Source organism: Coenobita brevimanus, chromosome 14 (genome assembly GCF_032717465.1).
Source record: "Coenobita brevimanus isolate Jiangsu-jjx chromosome 14, ASM3271746v2, whole genome shotgun sequence".
Classification (NCBI taxonomy): Eukaryota; Metazoa; Arthropoda; class Malacostraca; order Decapoda; family Coenobitidae; genus Coenobita; species Coenobita brevimanus.
Window position 1 is genome coordinate 17,886,015 of NC_136967.1, and position 20,281 is coordinate 17,906,295.

Below are 20,281 nucleotides of genomic sequence, written 5' to 3' on the forward strand. Positions count from 1 at the left end.
CTTAACTCGTGATGAGTTTGTTATAATACAGGTGGAATCGATGCGCCCCTTTAGTAAAGAATTACCTTGTTGAGTCCGAACTGGTGAGCAACTTTGGCTTTCTACTCACCTCCGTCAGTCGTCCTTATTACATCTAACTTTTGGGTGTAAGTTACCAACGGCTTCTTCTTCTTCCCGTCCCTCGAAGATTTTGTAGGCTCAGGAGGGTTATGATTGGCCATGGTAGCACTGAGCAGGTGGAGGAAGCACGAGGGGAAAAAAAAAAAAAACTCTCACCCCACCGGAACAGCAGGCCAACAACAGGGAGACGATCCGCTCAAGAGCACGCATCCTTCATGCATAGTGCGGAAGGGAAGAGCTGTGATTGGTTTACAATAAGTGTTATGCATGAATATGATTGGTTTAGTAACTGTCATGCTTCAATGCTTCACTACGATTGGTTAACACCCGGCTAGATGCGCGGGCTTGAGGTAATGGCGGCGCATATTACACGAGGTTTCGGAAAAGCATCACTTCTGAGGCTGCATTCGCAAATTTAGTGAAATTTCCACGAGCTGGTGATACTGCAAACTGTTGCATGAAGTAGCCGCGTATTATAAATCTGCTGTTTAGGAGATACGACTGTAATGGAGCGGCGAGTGGTGTACTGTTATACATGAAGGTAAGATCTTATCCAGACATAATTCTTAGGCCCTCTACCAATAACACTGACATACGTACCTCTATGGACTCACATTTTATTCTTCTGCCGTACACACTCATCTCACACATACACTCCTATCATGTAACTGACATACACACACACTTACATAGAAAATACACACACACACACACACACACACACACACACACACACACACACACACACACACACACACACACACACACACACACACACACACACACAGAAATGCAAGCAAGCACTCAAACCTTTACTACAATAACTTCTTTTTTTTTTTTTCCCAAGTTGTCATTCCTTTTCGTGTATCATTTACAGTTCTAGAATTTACCGTCATTGCATGGGAGAAAAACAATGTTTGCCATGCATTCCCTGCTTGCCGTAGATTAACCCTTTCACTACGAGATGTCTTCCACAAGCTGAGTAAGACTATCTGGCGGTAACAAAGATAGAGTTACAAAGACGTCCCTGGCAAGAAGTCATCTGTGGAATTTGTTTGTAGCCCCTCTGCGAGATGTCTTCCTTAAGCAGAGTAATATCGTCAGACGGTAACCAGGATGAAATATTATTTAAGCGTCACTTTAATGAAGGGGTTAATGGACACTGTTATTACGGTAGCCTCCTCACTGCAAGAAGTCTCCCCAAAGCTAAAGATCATCTGGGAATAACAAGAATAGAATCTAAGAGTTATCGTACTGAGGAGGTTAACACGGTCGGGTTCGTATGACCCACTCTCAGTTGAATAAAACTGGTTGTTGTACCTGAAATACAATAGTAAAGTTGCCCTGACAATGAGCTGGTTAATGAAAGGGGAGAGAGTGATATCTGCAGTTGCCCTCAGTTTATTCATGTAGTGCCATAAGGAGAGCCCAACGTGTCGTGTTAACAATCTCATTGCCTCTAAGGGACATTCAAAGGTAAAATTGGAGCTTTCACATTCTTTGATTTACGTTCCAAAAACAGCAATAAGATTTTTCTGCATGTCCCACCTTATGCTTCATACGGTGGGAAAACGAATTCTGATGATGATAAGGATGTGGATGAGGAGGAAGAGACGGAGAATTATGATAAGGATAATGATGATCATGATGGTGATGATGATGATGATGATGATGATGATGATGATGATGATGATGAGGAGGAGGAGATGTAAGAGGAGGGGAAGGTAAAGGAGGAGAATGGTGACGATGACGACGACGATGCTCATAACAGTGATGACAACCAGTTCACTGTTTACCACATCTGGTTTACAAAGTGCTACACAACACAGTGGTCTTCCTGTGCTTACGTGTATGCTCGTTGGTATGGCAGGCTCTTTGTTGTACAATTTTATTCAGTCGCCGAACTACGACGGCCTGCTTTTATTATCATTATAATAATAATAATAATAATAATAATAATTATTATTATTATTACTACTACTACTACTACTAGTAGTAGTAGTAGTAGTAGTAGTGGTACTATTAGTACTAATACTACTACAACTACCACCAATATCACTACTACTACTTCCATTATTATCATTACTATTTTTATTATTCCCAGACAGTTTTAATCAGCTTACAAGAGACTTTCGAGCTGGTTGAATGAAATACGAGTATACCCTAAGTCCATATCACTACGAGGACACACTTTCTAGTTTATATTTATTTTTTCCTGACGATTTGATTCACCTCGGGAATATCTTTCAAACTGGAGGAGTTAGCTTTTAGACTTCACAATCCCCATTCATACGAGAGGTCTTTCATAATCAGAAGATAACAACAGTAAGATACAGTAATACGTCATCATACTAATGGAGTTAATAACTCCCTCAGTACCAGAGATCTATCGTAAGCTAAACTAAATCCTCCGAGTGCAACAAAAATTTAACAGAACAGACATCTCCTCCTCCTCCTCCTGCTTATCATCATCCACACCTCTTTTTCCACCCTTAAATGTGGTGAGAGAGGATTCAAAGAAAGAGAGGGAGAGAAAAAAAGAAAGCTATATAAGAAGAAACTAACTAAAGCAACCTGAAATGAATGAACCATTCTCTCATTTACTCATCATTCAAGCCCACGGACTCCTGACCACCTCACAGGCCTGCACATCCACACTTGGGCACTTCATACCACATATCGGTTAGAGTCATCCAGACGACTATCACTTCACCAGGACATAACAGATGCGCCAAACCCTTGTCATACACTACTTCATACGAAATGCTTCCTACCAGCTCAAATCTGTCATTACCCTAGCCTCATCACTCTCCATACCACCCTTTCGCACACTACCATGGGTAACTTATTCACTGGCTGTCTCTTGGGATGATTCATGGTGTTCAGGAAACTTTTTAATTGGAATATTCACTGCCTTTTGGGACGATTCATGTGGTCCACGGAACTTGTTAATTCGAATATTCTCTATCTTTTGATTCACGTTGTCTACAAAACTTTTTAATTCGAATATTCACTGACTGTCTTTTGAAATGACTCATGTTCTTCACGAAACCTGTTAATTCGAATATTCACTGGCTGTCTCTTGGAATGAATCACGCTGTCCAATGAATTACGAAACGCAACATCATAAGAAAAAAAAAGTGTGACGCTGGTACTATCAGGCTCAGGACATGACAGATGCCACGACACTCACGATAATGGTATAAGGTATTAAGAAAGCCCGTGGGAACTGGTTAAGAGAAGATGTGGCAATGGGAAGTGTGGGTGGTTATTCTGGATGGAACTGGACATTCTCAGCGCCTCTTCTTTAACGATTTATTTCACACTTTGCACGTGAGTGTCCTCTCGAATATTACAGATGTGTGCTGTGTGGATGCTGAAATAATAAAAATGGCGTGCAAGGGAATGTCAAGGTGAAGAATCGAATATATATCGCTAAAGAAGAGCAACGAAGTTCTTACATCACGTGGTCGTATTCTAGATGGCTCTGGAAATTTCGTAAGCTGGTAACGCTTGTTCCTCAGCGATTTGTTCTGACTATTACATCTTTTCATCCTCATGTATAATAACTGATCCATAAACTCTCGACACTAAAAACATATTAATATAGACCACATATAAGGGTAACTTTTAAGGCGATATGTATATATTCAGTGTGTGTGTGTGTATATATATATATATATATATATATATATATATATATATATATATATATATATATATATATATAAGACGCTGAAGAAAAACTACCAGGAAGTCTCCTACATGGCAATGTTAAGGACGGTACTTTAAGTGGAATAGGAGGCTTCATAGTTCCTTTTCCATAGCGATGTATTTTGCATATTACACATTATCTCGTTTACTACTTTACATGGTTTTTATACTAACATAGTGTCCATCAGTAAAATACAAGTTAAGGTGTGATGTGCAAAATAAATCACTAGGTTAGAGATGTTAAGAAATTTCCTATGCCAGAGAGATACGCTGCCCTGAGAGGTGTGGCAATGTGTGATGTGACAGAGTGTTGTGTGATGTTTGTGATGTGGCGCTGTGTGGTGCGGCAGTGTGTTAGTGTGTGTGTGTGTGTGTGTGAGAGAGAGAGAGAGAGAGAGAGAGAGAGAGAGAGAGGACGATTATAAATCTCTATCAAATTAGCAGAAAATAAATATTTATTCAGGGTTATAAAAGAATGTGACAAAATTTTCCAGGTACTGTGCCTTCAAAAATTATATGTGTAGCAGACAACTGTGTTTACGACCCTCAGAAAAAAAAAAATTGTAGATATGTACTTAGAGACCGAAATGTACATAGTATATGCGTCGGGGAAAATGTACATATATCATTTTGGTGAAGACAGAAAGGCGTTGGGCTACATAAATTACATAGCAGTCAATTAATTAATTAATTAATTCATTCATTCATTCAATGATAAGACAGTAATCAGAAAAAGGAGGTACAGAGAGGAAAGAAGGGAACTGGATAATCGTAGGTGGGGAGAAAGCGAATGTGAGGCGGACGTTAAGGAAGAGAATATACGTCACTGGAAAGAAACACTTGCACACTGCCCACCGCACTGGATGCTAACGTCACGCCCACAGATACCCGTCACGGCATCATTATCACCTCGTCACCTTAAAGGACCCATCTGCAAATCATCATCATCAACGAAAGAAAATAGATAGACAGATTCACCGATAGAGAGGTAGACAGAGAGGTTACTATGTGAACGTATGTATGTGTAAAATAGTTCCCACACATGTATACATCCGCTCATGCCAATCCAAGTGTTTACAGAGGTCAAGTGTTCAGCCCGGTAACTCAGGTCAAGCAGTGTAATCAGTCTAATGAGCTAGTTAATGCCCCCTGATCAAATTAAGAGCGGTATTTAACTTAAGGAGCGGTTGTGGCACCTGGCGAGACCAGCTAATTACACCTGTTGCTCTCCATACATTAGTTGAGTCACACCTGGAGCAATACCTTTTGGGGAGTTAAGGCCAGGTAGAAGCAGGGAAGAGATGATTGAGAGAGAGAGAGAGAGAGAGAGAGAGAGAGAGAGAGACAGACAGACAGACAGACAGAGAGAGAGGGTGCGGGGAGGAACGGGGGGTGGGGGATAGAAACAGGAAGGAGAGAAAAGGAGGAAAGAAGGAAGAGATATATTGGAGAAAGAAGGAGAAACGAGAAGAGAAGGATGGAAGAAACGAACATGAGAGAGGGCATCAGTCTTGCCATCTCACACACAAAGGTAAGTTCTTGCTTCAACTGTGGGTATACAAAAATTATTTCCAAAACAGCTCATTACACTAGACAGGGGCGATTAAGAGATGTATCTAATGAGGCATCAAATTACTTACTGTACACGGCAACACGAACGACAGACAAATTATCCACTACGCTAACGAGCCTTTACCCAATGAATTTTCTGGGCGAGCTAGTTGTTGAAACCAATATTTATGTCTTTTTAATGAGACCCAGATATGGGTAGTTTTTCTTCACTAATTAGCTACACTTTTTGCATCGTACGGCGATGCTAGTTGCCGATAGTGACCTTTTTTTTTTTTTTAATGAGAGCTAAATATGTATGGAATTCTTCTCACGATAAGTTAATTGCTGTCTTTCTGTCTTGATGCTTGAAAGATTAACGTTCAACCAGATTTATTACTGTTTTTCATAATCTAATGAGCTGAAGATGGGTGGTATCTCATCACGATAAGTTAATTGCTGTCAGTGAATCTACATGTTTGATAAATTAACCTTGAACCTGCATTTATGGATAAGGTAATTGCTGGCAGTGATTATACGTGCTTGAAAAATTAATATTCAACCAAAATTTATTAATACTGATTTGAGTTTGATATGAAAATGAAAGCTCTGAGTTTGAAATGAAAAACTGTATAATTCAGAGTTTTGGGGGTCTGATATAAGAAAGTCTGAGGCGGATGGAAGCTCAATCGCCAGCCAGAACGATATCCTCGAAGCTCATCCACACAGGTGAGGGTTGAATGTATCCTTGCATTATAGGTTCAGTTTTCACGTGATGAAATAGGGCCAACCAGTCTAGTTTTTTTTTTAGCTGCTCTGGGTTGTCTTAGATTTTTGCGGTTTATTCTGTGATCGAAGTTGGGCATTTCAGAGAGGTAAATTGTGTGGGTTTCAATCTTCTCTGGAGTGTAAGCACAAGGACTTGAAAAGGGAGTCAAGATTTTTTTTTTTTTTTTTTTTTTTTTTTTTAATTAGATGTAGTATCTTCAGTGTTTGATCTGGAGGAAGAACAGCCACATGGAAAGCGCCATGGAGGCAATTTGCCTGTGGCCACCCTTTACGAGATTACCTTTTGCCAAATGCCTTGATTCTGCAAAGAGTGGCGACAAACAGATTGTCTCCTTGTCGCCCTGCCCTCTGCCATTTGTCTACCCTCTCCCTCTCCACCATATACCTCTCCACTCCATCCCTCCCTCACCAGGGACTGACACAGGATTTTTTTTTTTTTTTTTTTTTTTTGGTGTTGCCCAAATTTTTGTTGGCATTATTCAAGATTCCTTTATTCTCAATAGCCTAAAATATTATTTAGGGGACTTGTGGACCCCCTTGGTTTTTCCGAAGCTGTTTCACAATGTTACTGAATAATGTAGTGAGCCACTTCATTCATTCATTCATTGCCAGACGCCATGTATCCCAAACGGGGTGGTCAAGGGCTTAGAGTTAATTGTTTTACAGGGAGGGGCACTAATCCTCCACCAACCCCACTTGACACGTAGGGAGAACGTTATGTCAACAGCATCTGGTGTTCCCAAGCGGTCACCCATCCAAGTACTAACCAGACCCAACGTTGCTTAACTTCGCTGATCGGACGGGAAGCGGTGTACTCAACGTGGTATGGCCCATTTGATTTTATTTACTTACTCTTGGATTAAGTAAAGCTCGAATGAAAATTCACACACCTGCGGTTTGTTCAGTGCAATACTCTTCATACTTTACATAGAAAACAAGAAATGTATGTTTACATTTGTGCATCATCGGGATAAAAACATACAATAATTCTCAACAGGCTGTAACAAAATAGATTAATAAGCCAATTACAATAATCAAAAACTGTCGAGTTCCAAGTTACGTGCTGAACGAAATAACATACAATTCGACTCTTAATCACATTCAGTTATTTTGTGCTCACTCACTAGCATGGTTGGAGAGAAGATCCACAAATTGCATTGGTCGGCTGTGTTTCCTTGCAAACACACCAATGGCTTTTGGAATATCGATGGGTACACCATAGTGGATATTCATTATAGTAATTCTGGTTAGGCGTTCATTTGTCATCGTGCTCCTGAGCCGGGTCTTCAGCCGACGCATGGCACTAAAACTTCACTCATTCTCACAGCTGGTCACGGGAATAGTACATACAAGGCGTAAGATGATCCTGATGGTTGGGAAAAAATCCTCATCTGCAAGTGGCAAAGCATCTCGTGGATTGCTAGGTACCTCTTTCTCCCATGCTTTCCATTTCCTCATTCATATTCCTAAGCTCAACTTCTAGTGACGCTTCTCTTGGAGGTCATGGTTGTATGATGTTGCCAGCTGCTGAGTTAACGTCTTGATTCCAATATCAGATTTCAGGAGAACTGCAGGTACATTCTGCATTCCCTGAATGGCATTCTTCTGGACTGAAGAAAACCTCTCATTCAACTGTTGGTCTAAATGGTCAAGTAGTGTGATGGTAAAACTGAGTTTGTAGTAGTCTGTTACAGATTCAGTAGGAGCATTGTTTCGGAGTGTCTGTCTACCACACCTCCTGGGGTCTTTGACGTCCAGTTCGAATGTTCCAGCAATGTCTGTCGGTTGCTCAAAGCATCTTTCATGGAAAGAATTGACATCTACCGTCACTGAACTAACCAAGTGTTTGAAATCATCGACATGTTCATAAGCACGGATGATGTCAGTGGCTCTAACTTGTAGTTTCTTACACAGTCCTTTCGTAGCCAACAACATTTTACTGGTTACAGTCAGTGAGAACACAAATTCAAACTGTGTAATATACAGGCACAAGCTTCGAGTGGCACTGATAGAGTCCCTATTCCACTCATTGGGTGAGGTCATCATATCCTCCAAGCATGCGATGATTGTAGGTAGTAGATCCAGGAAAACTTCCCTAGCATCATAACATTTGATCCAAAGTGTTCTGCAAACATCGCGTTGTTTGGTACGGTTGGTTTGGCAGTCATCAGGCCTCATTATGAAGCCCTCTAGATGATTCTGGCGTTTTGGAGAGTTATTAACAAATCTGCTGGCTTCACAGATGACAATCATCATACTGGACTCTGGTATGACTTTGCAAGCCTTCATTTACATGAGAAGAACTAATGGGAGTTGCAGAGAATATAAATCTCCTCTGGCTCTGCTTCGAGAACTCGAATAGACTGTAGCACTAGTAGAGCAGGGCAGTACACCCAAGGTGGATAGAACGCTGATGACAGGGAGAGCTAGAGCTCTCATTTCATCAGCCCTCAGGACTAATTTCTGACCATCCCCATTTGCTGAACTATATCAGTGTTTCAGTAACACAAAGAGTAGGCCAACATGCTCTCCAATTCAAGTTCCTCTATCTGTCAACACCAATCTACATGCACAGTACACGCTACAGTTCCTTTTCAAAATTTAAAATATAAAGGAAAATGGCGCACCCACACCATGCCTCGGAGCCCCCGGGGGGGAAGAACATAAATGCTCCCACCATCGGTCCCTCTCCCGGTGACGAATCTTTGAGCTGCCTGGATCCACTGCCTGACTCACTTCTTCATTTCTGCAACATTCACGGCTTTTCCTCTAACTTTGTCTCTGTCGAACATCACCTCTCCTCCTCTACACCTCACCTTCTCTTTCTTACCGAGACTCAGCTGTCTGAGGCAACTGATAGCAAACCCTTTTCTGTATCCTCCTATTTTCTCAATACTCATTTCAAAGCCAAAAGTGGATGTTGTGTAAATGTATGCAACTACCTATCTTGCTCTCGTGTTCCTGAACTTGATTCTTTTAAATTCTCTACTCTCTGGCTTCGGCTTTCTTGTCTATCTCTGACTAAATATATCTGCACTGTTTACTTATCCCCTAATTCTACCTACTATGAAAAATTATTCGACTATCTTACTTCTAAAATGGAACACATTCTATCCATTTCTCCTTTCTCTGAAATCTCCATTCTAGGAGATTTCAATGTTCTCCACCAACTTTGGCTCTCCTCTCCTTTCACTGATCCACCTGATGAAACAAACCTACATCTTTTCTCTCCTTAATGACCTAGAGCAGCTTATACAGCACCCTACCCATATCCCTGACCGCCTTGGAGTGAGCTCCAACATAATTGACCTCTTCCTCACAACTAATCCTTCTGCTTACACAGTTAATCTTTTCTCTCCGTTGGACTCCTCCGATCATAACCTTATTACCTTAACCTGTCCTATCGCTCTGGTACGGCCTGAGGACCCTCCAAAGAAACGTTATATGTGTCACTTTGGAGCTGCAGATTGGGAGGCCCTCAGGCAGTAATTCTTTTATTTTTCCTGGAATGATTATTGTTTCCATGGCCGGGAGCCATCTGAGTGTGCCTTGTGTATTACGGAGGTTATTCTCTCGGGCATGGAAGCATACACTCCTTTCTCATATCCTTTGACTAATGTAAGAAAGCCTTGGTTTAATCACACTTGTTTTAATGCTGTCTGCAACAAGGAGAGGGACTATAAAAGGTACTGGAGTCAAACCACCCCTGAATCACATCATTTTTATGTTTCTACCCGGAATTGTGCTAGGTCAGTTCTTCGCTCTGCTAGAAATAATTTCGTCCATATTAAATGCTCTCAACTCTCCAACTCGAATTCTTCCCGCTCCTTCTGGCACCTTGCCAAAAACCTTTCTAATAACAATACTTCATCATCTTTCCCTCCTCTTTTCTACTCTGATGGCTCTGTAGCTATTTCTTCTACTGATAGAGCAGTTCCCTTCGCTCAGACTTTCTAATCCAATTCCATCTTTGCGATTCCAGTGCTGTTCCTCCATCACTTCTCCCCTCTGACTTCCTCATGGCTGACATTAAAATGTCTTCAGCCGATGTATTTTTTGCCATCACCGGCATCGATACTAAGGCATATGGGCCTGATGGAGTCCCTTCAGTTGTCCTCAAGAACTGTGCTTCTGTGCTTACACTCTGCCTAGGTAAAGTCTTTTACCTTTGTCTTTCAACTTGTGCCTTTCCTTCTTGCTGGAAGTTTGATCTCATTCAGCCAGTCCCAAAGAAGGGTGACCATTCCCAACCCTCTATCGTCCCATTGCTATAACATCCTGTATCTCAAAAGTTTTCGAGTCTACTCATAATAGAAAAATTTTGAAGCATCTTTCCTATCACAACCTTCTTTCTGATCATCAGTATGGGTTCCGTCAGGGACGTTCCACTGGCGATCTTTTGACCTACCTTTCAGACTCGTGGTCATCCTCCTTTCGGGACTTTGGTAAAATCATCGCCATTGCACTTGAATTTTCAAATAATTTTGATCGAGTCTGGCATAAATCTTTAATTTCCAAACTGCCCTCTTATGGATTCCGTCCTTCTCTCTGTGCCTTCATCTATAGCTTCCTTTCTGGTCGTTCTATAGCTGCTGCTGTAGACGGCCATCGATTTTCTCCTAGATCTATCAACAGTGGTGTTCCTCAGGGCTCTGTCCTATCACCAGCTCTATTTCTTTTATTCATCAATGATCTTCTAAGCTGTACATCTAATCCTATCCACTCGTACGCTGATGATTCCACCCTTCACCTTTCCATTCGGTTTCCACAATGTCACGCTCAGCAGTTACTTCAACAAACAAGGGTTGAGGCTATGGCACACCAAATGTCTGACTTGGCTCGTATCTCTAATTAGGGTAAAAATAATCTTGTTGTTTTTAATGCATCAAAGACTCAGTTTTTACACCTATCAACCCGTTAAAATTTTCCACAGGAGTACCCACTAATGTTTAATAATATCCAGCTCAATCTGAATCATCCTTGAACATGCTCGGGGTTTCATTTACACGGGACTTATCTTGGAAAGATTATATTGCATCTCTTGTAAGATCTGCGTCCAAGAGATTAGGTGTGCTAAGCCGACTCCGTGCCTTCTTTACCCATGCACTGTTGTTGACTTTATACATGGACTTTTTTCACCCCTGTTTAGATTACAACTCTCATGTGTGGGGAGGCTCCCCACATACTGCTCTTCTCAATAGGGTGGAGTCAGAGGCTACTTGTCTCATCAACTCCCCTCCTCTTACTGGCTCCCTTCAACCTCTGTCTCTTTGCCGCACTGTTGTCTCTTTATCTCTTTTCTCTTGCTACGTCAGTGGTCACTGCTCCTCTGAACTGTCTGCTTACATCCCTCCGCCTTGACGACTGGCGCATAACATGCGTCTAGCAACAAACTCTCATACCTTTTCTGTCCAGCTCTCTAATGCAAGAGTTAACCGTTACTTCCAGTCCTTCATTTATGTACCAGGTCAACTCTGGAACTGTCTCCCACTGTCTGTATTTCCTAATTCCTAGGATCTCCAGTCTTTCAAACGCAGTGTGTCCAGGCATCTCGAAATGAATGGATCTTGAATTTTGCTCTCTTCCGTATTGCTTTTTTTTTTTTTTGTTTTTTCTTCTTGGTAGGAACGTTTTGGGGGCTCATCCTTTGGTTCCTTCTTCCTGTCATAAAAAAAAAAATAAGTTTGCTGCCATGTTGCCTGCTCCATCATAAGACTGCCCACGGAGATTCGCCATATCGAGTCCTTGTTTGTCAGTTATAGTGTACATTAGTTTGTCAACAATGGCACGTCTGGTTGTCCCAGTATCACACTCAACAAACTCCATGAACATTTCTTGGATGTTGTTGAGGGAATCCACATACCTCACAGCCAAGCTGAGCTGTTTATGGTTGGTTACATCTGTTGCCTCATCTGCACAAATAGAGAAAAGTATTTTTGATGTCAGTGGTAAAACTATACTGTACTTGCGGACCAATGATAGAAATCAGTTCATTTTGGACTGTTCTCGATGTGTAGGCGCCATTCCCGCTGTATTTCCGTAAATGATTGGTGAGTTGATCGTCACAGTCTCAGGCTCGATGTCTCAAGAAAGAGATGAAGTTTCCAGGATATTGGGCTGCTTCTTTGAAGATATTTTTATTTTGAATCTACACGTCCACGAAGTGCCAAATTCTGCTTCCCACAGAGAATAATTGTGTCATTGATAGACTCCAACAACTTCCTGTTTGTAGCAGTTCTCACTGCTGTGGCAGAATTCAACTGTGCATTACTGGCAGGTTTCCGCTGTTCCATCACAGCGATGAAATCCTGAGCTCTCTGCTGGGTTTCCATGTGATAAAAGAGGCCACTGTGTGCTTTAAGTCACTGTTCCTCTTATGGTACATGTTCCAGTATTGTGTCACAAACTTTCCACCCACAGAAACCTTCCCGAATAAACAACAGTATTTACACAGAGCATCATCATCAGCATTAAAATACACTATCCAAGGTTAATTTATGGTCCACATATCCTGGAAACACACACACACACACACACACACACACACACACACACACACACACACATGACAAGCATTCACACTAGAAGACAAGAATAATGCCTGAGCATCGTTAGAGAGTGAAACAGAAAATTTAGTTGGAATGGAAAAATCACTCCCACTGTGAAGACAACTAATCAGGAAAGAAGGATGTTGCCCGGGCAACTAGGGCAACACCCCTGCTTCCGTCCCTGCTCACCCTTGGGCTCCCCCTCCTCCTCTCCCCGTCCATCTCATGCACATATTCCTCTAGCCTGTCTGAGTCTCCATCCTCACCACCTATTATACCGCCCTTAAATCATTTCAGAAGTTGGTCAACAGTCAGAACAGCAACAAGGCAGTCCAAACCGCCAAGATGAAAGTGCTTCTCTGCCTGACCATCTTGTTGGGAGTATCTCAGGCTGTGGTGAGTCTTACACACACACACACACACACACACACACACACACACACACACACACACAGCCATTACATAGCTTGGGCTGTCACAAACATCAGTTGCTACAAACATTCCCCCTCTTAAGCCATTCGTGCTTCGTCAGCTTGAGGAAGGGTCCATTCTGGCTAACACTCTCCCTCCAAGACTATGATCAGGATCTGCAGTGAACCTTCTTATTTACAATTTGATTAAGTTATAGTGATGTTTTTGTCATTACTAGCGGGGCTTGTTCAGTTCAGAGATAAATTGTATCTAATTACGCACGTTGATGAACAGAATGAACTCAGACTAACTCCCCTAGTCAGACCTTAGATTCTGATTCTAGAGTTACTCATATTCATTTATTTTATTCATTTATTACCTTGTTTAGTTCAGAGATAAACTGTGTCTAGTTACGAGTAGGATGATGAATAGATTGAACACAAATTTAATGCTGCTATTTTGATCTTAGATTTGCATTCCAGGGTGACTCATATATATATATATATATATATATATATATATATATATATATATATATATATATATATATATATATATATATATATATATATATCTATTTATTTATTTACTTCAATAACCCCTTCTTTTGTGGCCAAGAATCTTATGGCGATGGAAGAAAGAGAAGCAGAATTCGAGGTGGATGACGACACAGTGTTGAGGCTTGAAGAGAGGGCGATCCCCATACGACCACGGATTTGCTACAACAAAGAGTAAGTGTCATTAAACTCCTGATGGCATAGGACGATACGTAGCACATCGTAAGCGATTTGTTTTTCATATTTGATCTTCCGACTGTCTTGGATGCTATGGCAAAGGGTGAGTGATATTCGGATTCATGTACGTAAGGAGCAAATGTGAGATCTTATGAGACTTCGCTAGTGAAGCACCCTGGCCCGTATTCTCGTCGGTTAAGGACGCTTTTCCGTAGCGATTTAATTTTGGATATGGTTAGTTAATATCCTTTTGTACGTTATTTATGCAGAATATGACAATACTGAAAGGATTTATGGAACACACAAGAGGACAGTATGGTGAAATAAACAAAAAAGTAAGTCGCTTGGTTAAACTGTTAGGGAGCTTCCTTACCCGACGAGAATATGAGCCCTTGTGCATGAATTCTTACGCAGCTATAAGCGTCATACAGAGCTTCACTAGCACCTTCCATGTGATTATCCTTAGGGTGGGACTGGCTGACGGGGAAGGAATGAAAGGGCAGATAGGGAGGGTAAAGGACGGTAGGGCAGGGTAAGGAAGGAAAGTGTAGAGAAGGACAGGGTAGGGGAGGGCAGAGGAGGAGAGGGCATGGCGGGGAGGGTAGCGCTTCAGGAGACACTCCCACATCAAAAACTAAATCATCAGGCTCAAGGACTCAGTAATTACGCAATCCTCTGAGCCGTAGAGCATCTTTTTGCATTTCATTCTCGTCATCTCAAGATTTCCTTCAGCTTATAATGGACATTTTGAAATGGGAGTTTAGATACAGCATTAATAAATCTCTTCAGTATGAGACGCCTTTCCCAAGCTCAGTAAAATCCTCAGTTGGCAACAAGACTAAACTGAAGAGCACATCATCCAGGTTGAGGGGGTTCGCAGTATATCTTTCAACTCAGCTTTGAAGGTTTGATTGTGCTGGAGCCATTGGACAGTGTTATCTTTGTGTCTGACCTCCTCCCCCTCAGTTCAAAAAGCCACTAGTAAGCTGACTGAAAGAACCCATTAACTATTCACATAAGTAACCCAACCTTCCTGTCAGCTTGGCAAATCAGAGTATGTTGTAGCCAACAGACAATGTTGTCTTCATGCCCAAACATACCACTTCGATAAGCCCTTACTATGATGAATAAAAGAACTCATAACTATTCACATAAGTAATCCAACCTTCACCTCAACTCTGTAGGCTTACAGAATGTGCCTCGAGAGGAGGGACGTGCTTTTCTCGTTCGCCAGAGGCGGAAGAGTTCTGCAAGGATCTGCAGGAGGGCTTGTGTGATTATGAATACTGTGTCTGCTGCCTTGGTAAGCACTTAACACCTTAGTATCTCTGTCTCTGTCTGTCTGTCTGTCTGTCTGTCTGTCTCTCACACTGTACTGTCTTTTTTTTTTTTTTTTTTTCTGCGAGAGGTGTACCTTCACGTGTTTGTATAATTGTCTCTGCCTAAAAAATGTATCATCCTTGTTAGAAAAAAAAAAAAAAAATAGCCTTCGTTTTCTTCCTACAGATTTTCCACCAAATCAACTGTGTCCTTTTATAACTGCTGAGAAGTAAGAAATAAGACCCTCCAGTCCTAATCTCAAGGTGGCAATGACTTGTAAGCACAGTAGTCATCTTTTCTTTTTTACGTTGACAGAAAGAATCCTGTTACATCAATGTGGCTGTGAATATAACTACAGTAGAGAACTACATTATTTTCAATTATGCACAATGTTGTTATTTTGTCCCATGGCACATCGTAAATGTAAATTCAGTGAAGTGTAGGTTAAAACTGCTCGTCTTCAGTCTACCATCCTCCTTTTGAGGGGGTAAGGAAGAAGTTGAGGGACGTTTGCATAATCAAACGGTGTAGCGACATAGTTATTCTGGATCTGCCACATTTAACAACCACTAGTGTCAGTCTTCAAACACCCATTCACTACTAGGGTGCTCTATGCTGAATGTAAGGTTCTGGAAAAAAAAAATAAGGTCTTCGGATAGAATAAGTTATTATAGTGCAAATCAAATTTTAATCTTGATTATCTTTAGTATTACATTGGACTGCTTCTGATTACAGAATGGTAGTCCTGAGAGCTGTTGTCACTGAAGGCTTGGACACCACGTCACTGGACATCAATACGAACCCAGTCACTGAACATGGATGATGGATATGGACCTAATCACTGAACTCAAATACAGACTTTTGACCTCTTCACAGATGTACTACTCTTCCACAAATGCATAACTGGCACTTCAGGAATTTATGTTAATAATTTGAAAAAAAAAAAAAAATCTAATAGGACCACTGTTTAGCTTTCATTAGGTAGTTCTTGCATGTATACATCCAGGTAGCCCTGTACCTATAAGTTTCTGTTGGCAATTTCTTTACTGTTATCATAGCTATTATTCTCTGCCAATATATCACATATTTAAAAATTCAAACATTAAAAAAAACCTTCACTACAAGTCTGTCTCTCTTATTATTATGACAAGCTTTAATCTAATACTATCATGAAAACCATTCAGAACATTGGCTAATTAATTTTCCGTGTAATAGGTTTTAGAACAAGAGCACCAGTTATAATTTTCAGCATTGATAGTATGTCATTTTTCCAAACCATTTCTAATGTTTAAAGAAAAGTACATGTATAGAAACTAAGGGGAGTGACAAAGAGTGGCTTGGTTGAGAACAAAAGAGCTAATAACAATCCTGTGTGGATGAAATTAGCGAGATGCACAGGACAAAAAGCGCACATGAATCAATAGTCAGAATTTACACTTGTAGTAAAAATTCTTTCCATTACCTGTACAAATACATTTTTTTTTTTTTGTCCTACAGCTTCAGTTGCTATGATGTGAAAGTAAAGCCATAATCATTTAAACTATCTGTAGAACCAGCTTAGCGCAGACCTTGCTGCACCATCACAAGATAAAGTTTGCCTGCTCTTCTACAACATCTACTTCACACTTACAGAATGTCCATTATTTTCTTCCGTAGCACATAATAAAAGAGAAAATCTATGGGCAGAGAAGCGGACAAGTGTCTCTCAGCTTATTATTGTATTGACTTTGAGGATTTCCAAATAGCAGAGCAATAGTACTCTTCCGTTTATTTTCCCTCTGCTTATGAGCTAATGGATGCTTGTTTAACTTGGCAGCGACTTGTGAAGTAAATAAGGTAAAAATATACCCACATCCACTCTCACCTTGCCATTTAAAAGTTAATTTACTCCACAGTTACTTGGCTTACATCATGTGACTGACTTGTTTCCTCCCAATTCTCACATGCTTACATTATCACTATCAAGAAATCCTGGTAATTGAAATATGTTGATATGGCTTTCAAGGAATGACATTCTCAAATATAAAGTAATAGATTATCATTTCTTTATTTTTCTTGGCAATGCTAATATGGAATAAAAATTACCAAATACATTCTACTTCTTGAAGCATCTTGCTTCTGCCCATCTTACTGCTCTGCTGTTGTTGTTGATGGATTGCTTTTTAGAGCACAGGGTACTTGTAGAAAGCGATAGGAGCACAAAGTGTGTGGTAATGTGTGGTTATTTATATGAATGATCAAAGTTAAATATGGCAGAGGGAAAGGAATGGATTGCGATTTACTTGGCATGGAAGGCCACTTCTTTCTTTCCATCCTTCCTCTTCTGTCTTTCATTTCTTCATTCTTTCCTCTTCCTTCTGTCTGCATGTGACTCTACACTGAGTGACAAGCCAAATGGTTTCCTGTATCCCAAGAAACCATTTACTACACTTGGTAAACATATAACCAAAGCATGGCGCCTGGTAGTTTAGTGGGCAATTAAGGCGCTCTAATCGGATTGAGCCGTGCAGGTTTATAACCAAGGAATGGTTGGGGTTTATTGCCCTCATAATGCCACTCATGGATGAGTGGGAGTGGTCACTCTCATCTTAAATGTCAGGACCAACTTGCCCAGCCCGGGGATATTACACTTCTCATGGGGCAACAATGGATTGGATGGTGATGATGATGATGATGATGATGATGAGTATTAAACAAACCTCAGTCTGTCTGGTTGACCAGACGGATAAACCACAGAGAAGCAATCGTCCATGAAGGGCTGGTCCATGCAGTGAACCAATGTTTCCTTGTGCTGGGAGTAGTCTGGAGATTTGGTTCCCAGATGGACGTCTACATTTGTGTTCCAACACAGTTAACAGGGACACCATAGTAGTCTCCAAATCACCTTTGTATTTGGTTATATGGTTACCATCCCAGTGTTGTAAATGGCTTCCAGGGATACAGGAAACCATTAGCTTTGTCACACACTGTAACGCCACTTAAACGAAGACAGAAGAGTATAAAAAAAATAACAAGAAGAATGGGAGAAATGGGAAGGATAGGGGCAGACACAGAAAAAGAATGATAAAGATGAAAAAAGAAGTATGCAGCACTACATTAAGTGAGAAGATGATGGTCAGCACTACCTACCGCCAGGAGTTATTGTAACAATGATATATAGATGAAGGAAAGAGCGATAATGAGAGCAGCGGAGGAAGAACAATAGGGAAATATATTTGGGCTTCAAAGACAAGAGAGAGAAAAAGCAAGTGTTACAGATGAGAGATGCACAGCAACGCCATCCACTAATCAAAGAGAAAAAGACTCTTAGATTGTATAGCCACAGAGGCAAGACTAAAGATATGTGAGTGAAGTAGACCTGGTGGGACATTAAGATAATGGCCTTCGGTAAGTGAATTTTTGCGAGAGAGGAAGTTGAGCAAGCAAGAGGCGTGAGTAAAAGACTGGAATAAATGGATCCAGTTTCAGGGGAATTATAACGTGAACCGTTTCTCTTTTTTTTTTTTTTTTACCCAACTGACGTAACAACTCTACCCTACAGCTTTAACAGGCTGTAGGTAGCAAAGCTTACATGACAGAGTTAGGGCATTGAAAGGCATGGCTAGTATGTGTCAGAATGTATGTATCATTTCATTCAGCACTGTACTGTATGTAATACCTTCTTTCCCGTATACTGGTATTTTTCTTTATACTGGATCTCAGCCACTCATCAATGATAAAATGATAACCAACATGAAATGACGACCAGGTACCAGATGCTCTCTGTTTGCCCACTACAGTACTGACATCTTTTTATATTTGGTTTAAAGCAGATATCACATATACTGTTTACTTATCATCTAGTGACTTGGAATGTGAGAGCTTCCACTTTTAAGAATGAGATAATTATAATTAAACAAACCTCAGATAACACTGACAGGACAGCTTCTCTCACTAGACATACATCATTTATAAAACCACTGATTGAGCCTGTGCCGGTTTATATCCAAGGAGTGGTTGGGGTTTATTGCTCATGTAATGCCACTCAGGGATGAGTGAGTCAGGTCACTCTCATCTTAAATGTCAGGACCAACTTGCCTAGCCCCGGACTCCTAAGCTCATCATGGGGCAACACAGGATTAGATGATGGATGGATTGATGGATGGTCTAGTAGCATTAAGGGAATATCTGTGGACTCAGGCATATCCAGTAATGCACAAGTAAACTGACTTCCAAGTGATAAAAAATTTGATTAACCAAAAGGTTCATTACAGAGCAATCAACTGTAATTGTAAATGGAATGGCATATTATCAGGATAATTTTGTAACAAACCTAAATTTTCATTCACAGGTGAAAATAACTCTTAAAACGCAAGTCGCACCCTGAAAAACTTTAGGAATACAACCAGATGAACAAAATGGAATCTTTTATTTTACTGAATACCAACTTTACTTCTCTGTAAAGTTGGGATGTTAAATTATTTCCATTTATAAGCCGTAATTAATGTTTGAATTTCATTTCTCCTGTCATCCAGCATTACTCTCAGCTGTCATTATCTTCTTGATTTCGTAAAAAAAAAAAAAAAAATCACCATCGTCTGACACATGAATATTCTTGGTGTGTGGTTTTACTACAAAAATAATTTACACACTGACCACAGTCTAGGTTCATCCTACCAGGGTGAGTCAGCATGTGTTTCTTCAGGTCTCGTTTCCTAGCATATAGTTTTCCACACTTAGTATATTTGAAGTTTCTAAATCTACTATGGGTCAACTGGTGCTCATCAAGGTAACTCTTTCGAAGAAGCTTCCCACCACACTCACTACACCTAAATCCTTTCTGTCCTGAGTGAGTGAGTAAGTGTCTATTGAGACAACACTTCTTTTTAAACACTTTCTCACATCCCTCACATCCATAGAAATACTTCAGGGCAGAGTGTGTCAATAAGTGCTCATCTAGGTTACACTTTCTTGCAAACAGTTTACCACATTGATTGCAATGGAAGCTTTTCTCTTGTGTGTGAGCGTGACTACAGTATGCTTGGACTGGTCTCTTTTCCTAGCAAACAGTTTCCCAGTCATCACACTCGAATCTCTTGACCCCCTGATGAATTAGTA

General features: G+C 40.7%; 1 protein-coding gene and 1 non-coding gene across 3 annotated transcripts; one reads left to right on the top strand and one right to left on the bottom strand.

Annotated features, from left to right (window-relative positions):
• The first annotated feature begins 528 nt into the window (after positions 1 to 528).
• Positions 529 to 17,282, top strand: LOC145389451 (uncharacterized). Of its 2 annotated transcripts, XM_080264750.1 has the most exons (6): positions 529 to 661; positions 13,017 to 13,115; positions 13,749 to 13,861; positions 15,049 to 15,167; positions 15,371 to 15,460; positions 15,920 to 17,282. In XM_080264750.1, exons 1-5 carry the CDS (start codon positions 656 to 658, stop codon positions 15,415 to 15,417), a joined length of 384 nt encoding a protein of 127 aa, XP_080120876.1. In that variant the 5' UTR covers positions 529 to 655; the 3' UTR covers positions 15,418 to 15,460; positions 15,920 to 17,282. The 2 variants fall into 2 exon arrangements, with proteins under 2 accessions (XP_080120876.1, XP_080120880.1); XM_080264754.1 differs by lacking the exon at positions 15,371 to 15,460.
• LOC145390545 (5S ribosomal RNA) lies at positions 6,891 to 7,009 on the bottom strand. The gene has a single exon (XR_013895690.1). It is a non-coding gene; the product is annotated as a 5S ribosomal RNA (ribosomal RNA).
• Positions 17,283 to 20,281: the final 2,999 nt, after the last annotated feature.